The sequence below is a fragment of the Procambarus clarkii genome, chromosome 50, assembly GCF_040958095.1.
Source record: "Procambarus clarkii isolate CNS0578487 chromosome 50, FALCON_Pclarkii_2.0, whole genome shotgun sequence".
Taxonomy (NCBI): domain Eukaryota; kingdom Metazoa; phylum Arthropoda; class Malacostraca; order Decapoda; family Cambaridae; genus Procambarus; species Procambarus clarkii.
This window is the reverse complement of record NC_091199.1, coordinates 17,375,523-17,386,968: the sequence shown is the minus strand read 5'-3', so window position 1 is coordinate 17,386,968 and position 11,446 is coordinate 17,375,523. Positions and strand designations below refer to the sequence as shown.

Sequence of the window (11,446 nt, the reverse complement as noted above, 5' to 3'; positions counted from 1 at the left end):
GGTAGGGAGGGAGACCTGACTTAGTTGTAATATATTATAACAAGTACTCACCTAGTTGTGCTTGCGGTAACATACACACAGTAACTGTTGAATGCCGGATATCTGCCAGCTGGTGTCGCTGACACAACAACCCCACAGAGCCGGATGCTTACCTTCTCGCCTATTTCCGTCTGGTCTCCGCCCGGGAGCATCTGTAGGTCGGGTGCCAGAGCGCAGGTGCGGACGCAGGTGTTGTACCTGTGGAGGTCCTTGGGGTTGTTGAAGAGAATGTTGTTCTCCAAGGAGGTGTTCTGGATCCATGCTTGCTGGGCCACGTACGCTACGCTGCCCTGTGGGTCCACCCTCACGTTATTCACCTCTCAACTCTCAGGGGCACCAAGGTACCGAAGGTCATTATTACACAAGATAACATATCAACAATAATGAATATGGACATTAATATTCCCCTTACCCCTATTATGATGACCCTCATCAACGTCAGGTCGTCACTACAATATAAAATTGTATTGCCATTATAACTTAAAGATTTTTATTGATTTTATTGATTGATTATTGAATATTTTGTTTAGTGTTACCTTATATTTTTTCTGTGACTCGTTTTCTTTAAAAAAAAAGTTTGACGAAATTGTTTAGTAAACTTTTCGCCATGTAGGGTGGCCTTAGGGTGCACAAGGGCGGCCCTAGGGTCCACACGGGCGACCCTAGGGTGCACAAGGGCGGCTCAAGGGTCGACAAGGGCGGCCCTAGGGTCCACACGGGCGACCCTAGGGTGCACAAGGGCGGCCCTAGGGTCCACACGGGCGACCCTAGGGTGCACAAGGGCCGCCCTAGGGTCCACAAGGGCCGCCCTAGGGTCCACAAGGGCCGCCCTAGGGTCCACACGGGCGACCCTAGGGTGCACAAGGCCGGCTCAAGGGTCGACAAGGGCGGCCCTAGGGTCCGCAAGGGCCGCCCTAGGGTCCACAAGGGCCGCCCTAGGGTCCACAAGGGCGGCTCAAGGGTCGACAAGGGCGGCCCTAGGGTCGACAAGGCCGGCTCTAGGGTCGACAAGGCCGGCCCTAGGGTCCACAAGGGTCGCCCTAGGGTCCACAAGGGCCGCCCTAGGGTCCACAAGGGCGACCCTAGGGTGCACAAGGGCGGCTCAAGGGTCGACAAGGGCGGCCCTAGGGTCGACAAGGGCGGCCCTAGGGTCGACAAGGGCGGCCCTAGGGTCCACAAGGGCCGCCCGAGGGTCCACAAGGGCCGCCCTAGGGTCCACAAGTCCACAAAGGGAGGACTTTAGGGGGTCCTTGGAGTCACTCACAAGCTAGGCTTTGCCCAGGCGAGGAAAAAACTTTTCCTTTGGGCGAGGAAAAAACGTCCTTTTTTAAAAAAAAAAACAGCGCCATCTTTTGGCCGTAAGAGCAACACATGCTGAAACCTTCAAAAGTTCTTGACCGATTGCTTTGAAATTTTCACACAACGTTCTATTCAAATGTGCGCATGTTTTTATATGCCTACTATATAGATGCCACACCTGTGACAGGTAAAAACATACTTTTTTTAATAACAGAGCCACCTGTTGCACGTAATAGCAACACACGCTGTATTAAATATGTTACAATTCCATTTCAATGTTTCCTTTTGCATTGATAACTTGAATTTTCATAGAAATTCAATTTATTTTCATTTTGATTTAATTATTTTGTGTGACATCGCATTGGAATTGAGCTGTGTTGTTTACCATACTATTCATTTCGTGAGTATAGTTAATTTTTTAATTTTTTAATTGTTTTTCATATCGTTTTTTTACCTGTTCTACTTATTTTTCAGTGACGGGAACATCAGATCATTTGATGTTCCCATTTTTCTGACGGGAACATTAAATCATTTGGGAACGCATCAGATGAGGGAGTGGGGAATGATGGGGAGGATAAGGGCACGGAAGAGTGTGGGATGTTGGAGATGAGTGGACGGGGGAGTGGGGAGGACGAGAGGACGGGGAACACGGGTAATGGTGCAGAGGACGAGGGGATGGGGAAGTGTAGCATGGTGAGGAGGACGAGGGGATGGGGAAGTGTGGCTTGGTGAGGAGGACGAGGGGATGGGGAAGTGTGGCTTGGTGAGGAGGACGAGGGGACGGGGGAGGGGGGAATGGTGGGGAGGACAAAGGGTCAGGGTAGGGTTGCTCAGCCACAGCAACCTTCCCCTATCCCCCAGTTCTCCCCACCATTCCCCCCTCCTCCATCCCCTCATCCTCCCAATTATTCCCCACTCCACCATCCCCTCGTCCTCCCCACCATCACCCCCTCCCCTGTCCCCGTGTCCTTTCTACCATTTCCAACTCCCCTGTCCCCCTTGTCTTCCCCACCATTCTCCATTTCCCCCCGTCTCATCATCCCCAGCTCCCCCTGTCCCATCGTCCTCCCCACCAATACTCTACCCCCTCCCCTGGGGGTAGGGTATTGGTCTTGGGGGGTCCCCCGTCCTCCCTACTATTCCCCACTCCCTCGTCACCTCGTCCCCACCATCCCCAACTCCGTCCCCTTGTCCTCCACACAATTTCCCACTCCCTCGTCCGATGCATTCCCAAATGATCTGATGTTCCCATCAGAAAATTGGGAACATCAAATGATCTGATTTTCCCATCACTGAAATACAAGAAAAACAGTTAAAAAATGAAATATAAAACAGCGATAAAATTACAAAATAAACTATGCTCACAAAATGAACGGTATGGTAAGCAACACAGTTTAATTCCAAGGCAATGTCACACAAAATACTAAAATCAAAATGAAAATAAATTGAAATCTGCCTCGTATGGGCCAATAGGCCTTCTGCAGTTACCTCTATTTTTATGTTCTTATGTTTCACCCCCCCATTTATCCCTTATGTATCCACCCCCATGTTATCACCTTTATTGTCTTATCACCTGACCCAGTGCGGGTATAAAATCAACCAGTCCTGAAAAATCTCTTCACTTGAGAATGAACCATGGAGGTTCGAAACGTTGTGCAAATTGTATAAATAAGTGTAATACATCCTATAGTAATTCACTTCTTTTCTTCACCTTGAAATTACGAAAATGAGTTTTGGAGAACTCCTATTTCAGCTGAGCCCTGATGCTAAGAAAATAGTTAGAGGGATAGAAGCCCTAAATCAGAAAATAGTAAATACAGAATATGCGGTCATATTCAATTATATATATATATATATATATATATATATATATATATATATATATATATATATATATATATATATATATATATATACATACATATATATATATATATATATATATATATATATATATATATATATATATATATATATATATATATATATATATATATATATATATATATATATATATATATATGTAGATAGATAGATAATGTGCGGAAAAACCATATTTCAAGATTTCAAGTACTGACCCTTCTTAGGATCCAACTACTCACCAGTTACCGGGTAACTGCCGGGTATCAATTCACTACTATATGAACATCGGCATTAGATGAAAGGAAACATGCCCAATCATTTGTGTCACCGTCGGCATTCCCGACCGTGAGTCGAGAACGACCCGCCACTGTGCTATGGAGAGCCAAGAATGTCAACATTACCTTAACATTCACTGTGCCGGAGAGCTTGTCCATCTCGCCCAGTATAGCGGAGCAGAGGGAGGACTTGCCGGCGCCGACGGTGCCGACGACGGCCACCAGGGCGCCCTCGGGTGCGGTGAAGTCGATGTCTCTCAGCGCCGGGCTCTCCTCCTCACCGCCGCCCCACGCGAACGTCCCATTCTTGATCACAACAGGACTCTCTGTACCAACACAAAGTGGAAATATGTATATGCTCCTACTTGTCGAATGTTGAAATATGCTACATATTGGTATGTGTGTGTATATCACGAAAATAAACACGTGATTAAAAATGTGACAGTGTCAGACCATGGAGGAAAATTGAAACAGGAATTTCCTTAAGTACTTTCATATATTAATACATCTTCAGAAGGAGTGAAGCAAATTCCTGTTTAAATTTTACTCCGTGGTCTGACACTTTCATATTGGTATGTATAGAGAATATGAAGAATTATACACTGTATCAGGTGCTGAACACAGCATATAGTGCTGTAACTCAATATGTCTCAAAACAGATATATTTGTTATATTAATTATGTATGACACAATGGCATTATGTATGACATTACCCATGGTTGAATTTTCAGGTCTCTAGCAGGCACTGTGGATGGACGTAGCTCCAGATCTGTGTCAACTCGATACCTTAAAACCCTGACTATCACTAGTCTCTCCACCACCACTCTCAACCTGTGTCACTCCTCAACCCGTTCTCGCAAATTCGTAAAGTCAATATTGACTTATTAACTACGTGCATAGGTGATATACTAAACATAATAGATACCCCTAAAAAGATTCATAGAAAACACCGACCTTACCTAACCTTGTTAGTATCTTAAGATAAGCATCTTATTGCTTCGTAATTACAATTATTACTTAACCTATACCTATTATAGGTTAGGTAATAATTGTAATTACGAAGAAATAAGATGCTTATCTTAAGATACTAACAAGGTTAGGTAAGGTCGGTGTTTTCTATGAATCTTTTTAAGGGTATCTACTATGTTAAGTATGTCACCTATGCACATATTTAATAAGTCAATATTGACTTATTAAATTTGCGAGAACGGGTTGCACTCCTGGCATATCAGAGGCACAAGGGGAACCAGTGTTCGGGGATTCGTTTCCTCGCTCACGTCTTCCGCGTTTGACGTCTCGTTGATCACCCCTGACCTACTTAACCAGTCAGCACCAACGTTTTCGGCTCCGTTTATGTACACCACACGGAATGTAAACTGTTGAAGGAACAACACCCAGTGCATTATTCTAGGGTTTGTATTTTTTAGTGTCAATGTGGCTGAGCGGTTGGTGATCTACTTGAAACGTAAAGCATTTTCCGTAGAGATACTGGTAGAATTTCCTTACTCCCGCGGCAGCAGCAAGGAGTTCTTTTTCTACAGTGGAATACTTCTGCTCAGCATCGCTCAATTTATGACTGGAGTACTCAACTGGCCAGATTTCACCGTCGTACTCCTGCATGAGCACAGCACCAATTCCTGTATTTGAGGCATCTGTGCGGAGGATGTACTCCCTGATAGAATCTGGTAGTCTAATGATGGGTGCTTCAGTTTGCTTCCTCTTGAGCGTCGAAAATGCTGAGTTTTCCATCTTTGTCCATAGTACTCTAACAGGTGTATTCTTTTAGGTTAGGTTAGATAGCGGAGTTGCTATGGACGTGAATTTGGGGATGAAAGTTCTATAGTACCCTGTAAGTCCCAGGAATGACTTACCCGAGTCTTGGTGGCGGGCGGAGCGGCTTCTTCAATCTTAGTGATCTTCTCAGGCAGCGGCATGGTAAACCCTTCCCCTATCACAGGACCCAGGTACCTGACATCCTTACAACCCAACTCACATTTACTGGGTTTTGCAACTATTTGTACTTCTTGTAGTCTTGCGAACACCTGCCTTAGCAAGCTTAGATGTTCTTCCCACGTAGCAGAGTGGAGGGACACCTCGTCCACGAACACTTCTACTCCAATAATTCCCTCCAAGACCTTGCGCATAGTTCTGTGGAACACGGTAGGGGCGTTCACCAGTCCAAACAGGAGGACTGTGAACTGAAAGAAATCTTTGCTTGTCATGAAGGCAGTGCAGCACTTACTGTCTTCATCTAGTGGAATTTGCCAGAATCCTTTTGTCAGGTCAAGCTTGGAGAAATAGCAAGTGGAAGAAAACCTCAAGATCTCATTTGGATTGAACATTGGTTCAGTATCAAACTCTATGATGGAGTTCAACTTCCGGAAGTCGTGGCAGATGCGCACACTTTCCCCAGGCTCTTTGACTCACACCATCGGACTTTAGTTCCGTGAGGTCGACTTCTCTATTACTGCCACGTTAATCATAGATCCCAGTTCTTCCCTCACCTGTGGTACAAGGTGATGAGGAACAGGATATGGTTTTGTGTGTACCGCTTGCTGCTCTAGTAAAGGTATGTGCTAACCTGTGCTACTTTAGTGATGTCAGAGAGTACCTCCTTGTACTCTGCTACCTTAACCTTCTAGCTGCTACTAGTCAAGTAACCTGATCGACTTGATTATCAGACAGCTAATTATCAACATTAACATCTCGGTGTATCTCCAGCTGTTGTTGATTGAAGAGACACGATTGACCTACCTCCTCATCGTCGGTTATCACTGAGACACCGGCGATCGTTGCTGAGTGCAGCGGGTGGTCGATCAGTCCTGTCGATGTAGAGCCCAGTGGTCCTCTCCTGTTCTTATGACCAGCATGCTTCCTCGGCTTTGTGGATCCATCTACAGGCGCGTCCTCGTAACGCTTCAGCATGTTGACGTGGTACTTCTCCTTGGCACCATCGACGTCGAGCACATTGTTTAACGAGTGCGAGCACTCCACTACCGTAAATGGGCCCTTCCACTGCAGCAAAAGCTTGTTCCTGCTGGTGGGAAGCAACAAAAGTATCTTGGCACTTACACTTTTGCCTTTTAATCATACGTTTGGTTCTGTTACTCCTGTGCTTTGGCTGTCTGTTCCCAGGCCAGCTGATAGGTGTTTTCCAGTCATTCCCATAGATTGATGACGTACTCGAACGTCATCTTGGTTTCAGGGTGCAGTTATCACCTTCTCACAGGTTTCTTAGTACTTGTAGAAGGCCTTTAACTGTGCGGCCGTATAGAAGCTCAAAGGGTGAGAACCCTGTGCTAGCCACAACAGCGTTCAAAAGCCTGGTTGACCAGTCCAGCAACGAGGAGGCCTGGGCGATGATCGGGCCGCGAGGACGCTAAGCTCCGAAACCAGCACACGATAAGGAAGCCTGTTTCACCTCCCTGTAAGCAAACAACAAAGGGGTTCATGTACCTGGGCCACTCCCTAGGCTGTTCAGTGCACATTCTCTTCAGCATCTTCTTGAGAGTGCTGTTGAAGCGTTTCACCGAACCATTTCCCACCGCATGGTACGTCGTGATGACGGATGCTCTCACTGTGAGCAAACGTCTGTCTTGGTCCATCATCTCACTGGTAAACTGCGTTCTTTGGTCGCTGTGGATCCACTCAGGTATACAAGGGGACTGAAAACCCTACCAGTGCTTCTGCTACTGTTGTCGCCTCGATGTTCTTCAGGGCAGCTGCTTCTGGGTACCATGTGGCGTGATCGACAATGGTCAGGATGTACTTACTGCCGTCCATTGCACTCGGTATGATCGGACCGACAAGATCAACGCTGACCAGCTTGAACAGCTGATCAATGATGGGAAAGGGCTGAAGTTTCCCGGGCTTCACTCGTCCTCGATCAGTGGTGCGCTGACAGGTGTCACGCAAGCGAGAGTAACGCTGTATTTCCCCAGTCATCCCTGGCCAGCAGAACACAGCTTGTATCAGCACACTGGTCTTCGCATAAACCATATGGGCTTCCATCAAAGCTTCGTGCCCCAGGCGGAACACAGCCAGTCTATGCTCCTGTGGAACAATGAGTTGGTCCCAAGTGTCATGGGGCGTCTCAACTCTGGGCACAAGTTTAACATTATGGTGCAAGTACGTTATATTTCTCGTGTTGGAAACTGTTTTCTCCTCAGCATACCCACATATCTGGGCTAGTATTGGGTCGCTCCCTTCGGCCTCAATAAACTCCTTTGCAGATAATGTCAAATGCTCCTTTGAATGTCTCGCAATTTCAAGTTTTTTTTTTTTTTTTGCTTTTTGCTCTCTGACCTCATGGTAACAGCTGCCACGAGCGAGTTACATGTTAATGGAGTTGCTGCCACTTCAGCCCTAAGTCTTGCTGCTCCCTCCATTACTTCCCAGCTTGCCTTCTTTCCCTTTTTCTTCCCTTTGGTTTTCGGCTGGCGTGGGTGTGGTCACTTCCTGTGACATCACCCATGGCACCAGCGGACTGAAGGCGGCTTCACCTAGCTCAGGCAGCCTCCTCTCACTCCCGTTTTCTTTGAGGGTGGACGAATATGTATATGATGATGACGATGATGATGATGTATAGTGCATAGACCCACACAAACACCTCTACTATCGTCTTAGCATAGCCATGTGGGAATTGGTTGTAGATGTGTCTACCTGTTTCACTACCTGGCATTACTAAGATTTTCCTCACCTAATGGGTGTGGCACCTTTGTCACAGAAGATTTTCGCCAATTTTCCATTAACACTTCCGTCCACCACCTCAAGTGGATCCTTTCCAATGTTGGGATGTTTCTCACCACTTGAGCTCCCGCCTGCTATGTTACCTGACTTCGGGTTTGCCTTGTAATCAACTGTCCGATGACCTGGCTTACCACAGTTGTAGCACTTGTGCACATGTCTATTGGAGGAGTTTCCCTGCCCCCCCCCTCCCCCCAGCACACCAGTCTTAGGCTTAGCTCCCTCGCCTGTACCTGTAGCATGATGCATCTTGTGCGGCTTCACCCCTTTCACCTGCCTCTTGGCCCCAGCTTACAGATCAGCTTGCTTGGCCGTAGACAGATTTGACACAACTTCCTACTCTTTGAGCTTGATGCTGAGAGACGATTCGCATGCTTCTAAGAACAGTTCGCGAATCATCAGTTGATAGAACTCTCTGCTCCCAGGATCAGTCTCCATGAGTTCACAGTAACGGTTTAGACTCGACTCTAACCGCTGTAATATTACCACATATGTCGCCCCCTTGTGCAATTGAGCCCTGCGGAAATTCTCTGGCATACGGCCTGAAGTGATGCTAAAACCGTTCAGCAGCGATGTTGTCAATACCTCGTAATTTCCCCGCTGGTACAAACCCCAAACTGTGGCAGATGATTAGTGCCCTACCAGTTATTGCTCCAGCCCACCTTGACCTCCACCTTGACCTCCACCTTGACCTCCACCTTGACCTCCACCTTGACCCCACCTTGATCTCCACCTTGACCTCCACCTTGACCTCCACCTTGACCTCCACCTTGACCTCCACCTTGACCTCCACCTTGACCCCACCTTAACCTCCACCTTGACCTCCACCTTGACCTCCACCTTGACCCCACCTTGACCTCCACCTTGACCTCCACCTTGACCTCCACCTTGACCTCCACCTTGACCCCACCTTGACCCCACCTTGACCCCACCTTGACCCCACCTTGACCTCCACCTTGACCTCCACCTTGACCCCACCTTGACCTCCACCTTGACCTCCACCTTGACCTCCACCTTGACCTTCACCTTGACCCCACCTTGACCCCACCTTGACCCCACCTTGACCTCCACCTTGACCCCACCTTGACCCCACCTTGACCTCCACCTTGACCTCCACCTTGACCTCCACCTTGACCTCCACCTTGACCCCACCTTGACCTCCACCTTGACCTCCACCTTGACCCCACCTTGACCCCACCTTGACCTCCACCTTGACCCCACCTTGACCCCACCTTGACCTCCACCTTGACCTCCACCTTGACCTCCACCTTGACCCCACCTTGACCTCCACCTTGACCTCCACCTTGACCCCACCTTGACCTCCACCTTGACCCCACCTTGACCCCACCTTGACCCCACCTTGACCAGCTAGCCAGTCACGAGTGTAAACTATAGTCACAGATCACTGCTGGAGGTCGCAAGCAAGGATGTAGCTGTCTCAACTCTCACAGGGGAAGCTATTTAACTTTTCCTATTGGGCTAAATTATTCAGTTTAAAAAGCAATTTGGTTGAAACATCGGAATTTTGAGCTTCAGGTAAATTGCGGAATGTGTTCATGTAAGCCACAGAGAAACCTTTAGGGGCACGGAATATGATGGAAAACAAATAGTTAAAACCATAAATTAAGAAATCCATCTCAGGATTTGGAATCCCTCTCAGGATTTGGAATCCCTCTCAGGATTTGGAATCCCCCTCAGCATTTGGAATCCCCCTCAGCATTTGGAATCCCCCTCAGGATTTGGAATCCCTCTCAGGATTTGGAATCCCCCTCAGGATTTGGAATCCCCCTCAGGATTTGGAATCCCCCTCAGGATTTGGAATCCCCCTCAGGATTTGGAATCCCCCTCAGGATTTGCAAACATTGTAAAGTTTTCCATTGTTTAAGATCAAGTCTATATCATATTTAATTCTTTGCTAACAATTATCGTCGCCAAAAGTCAAGTAATCAAGGACTACTTCAGTAAAGAGAAGATAAAAAATTCATATCTTTTCTTAGACATTTCAAACAAGTCTTTAATCGATATTTTCGGCACTTCCGGTTGGTTCTTGTGTGAGGCTGCGGGAGTGTTGGCAACACTTCTTGTGTGAGGCTGCGGGAGTGTTGGCAACACTTCTTGTGTGAGGCTGCGGGAGTGTTGGCAACACTTCTTGTGTGAGGCTGCGGGAGTGTTGGCAACACTTCTTGTGAGGCTGCGGGAGTGTTGGCAACACTTCTTGTGTGAGGCTGCGGGAGTGTTGGCAACACTTCTTGTGAGGCTGCGGGAGTGTTGGCAACACTTCTTGTGTGAGGCTGCGGGAGTGTTGGCAACACTTCTTGTGTGAGGCTGCGGGAGTGTTGGCAACACTTCTTGTGAGGCTGCGGGAGTGTTGGCAACACTTCTTGTGTGAGGCTGCGGGAGTGTTGGCAACACTTCTTGTGAGGCTGCGGGAGTGTTGGCAACACTTCTTGTGTGAGGCTGCGGGAGTGTTGGCAACACTTCTTGTGTGAGGCTGCGGGAGTGTTGGCAACACTTCTTGTGAGGCTGCGGGAGTGTTGGCAACACTTCTTGTGTGAGGCTGCGGGAGTGTTGGCAACACTTCTTGTGTGAGGCTGCGGGAGTGTTGGCAACACTTCTTGTGTGAGGCTGCGGGAGTGTTGGCAACACTTCTTGTGTGAGGCTGCGGGAGTGTTGGCAACACTTCTTGTGTGAGGCTGCGGGAGTGTTGGCAACACTTCTTGTGTGAGGCTGCGGGAGTGTTGGCAACACTTCTTGTGTGAGGCTGCGGGAGTGTTGGCAACACTTCTTGTGTGAGGCTGCGGGAGTGTTGGCAACACTTCTTGTGTGAGGCTGCGGGAGTGTTGGCAACACTTCTTGTGTGAGGCTGCGGGAGTGTTGGCAACACTTCTTGTGTGAGGCTGCGGGAGTGTTGGCAACACTTCTTGTGTGAGGCTGCGGGAGTGTTGGCAACACTTCTTGTGTGAGGCTGCGGGAGTGTTGGCAACACTTCTTGTGTGAGGCTGCGGGAGTGTTGGCAACACTTCTTGTGTGAGGCTGCGGGAGTGTTGGCAACACTTCTTGTGTGAGGCTGCGGGAGTGTTGGCAACACTTCTTGTGTGAGGCTGCGGGAGTGTTGGCAACACTTCTGTTTAGAGAGATTACATGTTACCTTGAGGTAATATGTTGGGGTTACAACATTATACTGTATAATGTTACAACATTATACTGTATAATCTTACAACATT

General features: G+C 47.9%; 1 protein-coding gene across 1 annotated transcript in view; it reads right to left on the bottom strand.

Annotated features, from left to right (window-relative positions):
- LOC123772628 (multidrug resistance-associated protein 1) overlaps window positions 1-11,446 on the bottom strand; it is a 208,421-nt gene that overhangs the window by 91,539 nt on the left and 105,436 nt on the right. Inside the window, exons 14-15 of the mRNA XM_069303618.1 lie at window positions 3,603-3,802; window positions 153-329 (exon numbers count right to left, since the gene is read on the bottom strand). Coding sequence (XP_069159719.1) covers window positions 153-329; window positions 3,603-3,802 — 377 coding nt within the window. The remainder of the gene's footprint in view (window positions 1-152; window positions 330-3,602; window positions 3,803-11,446) is intronic.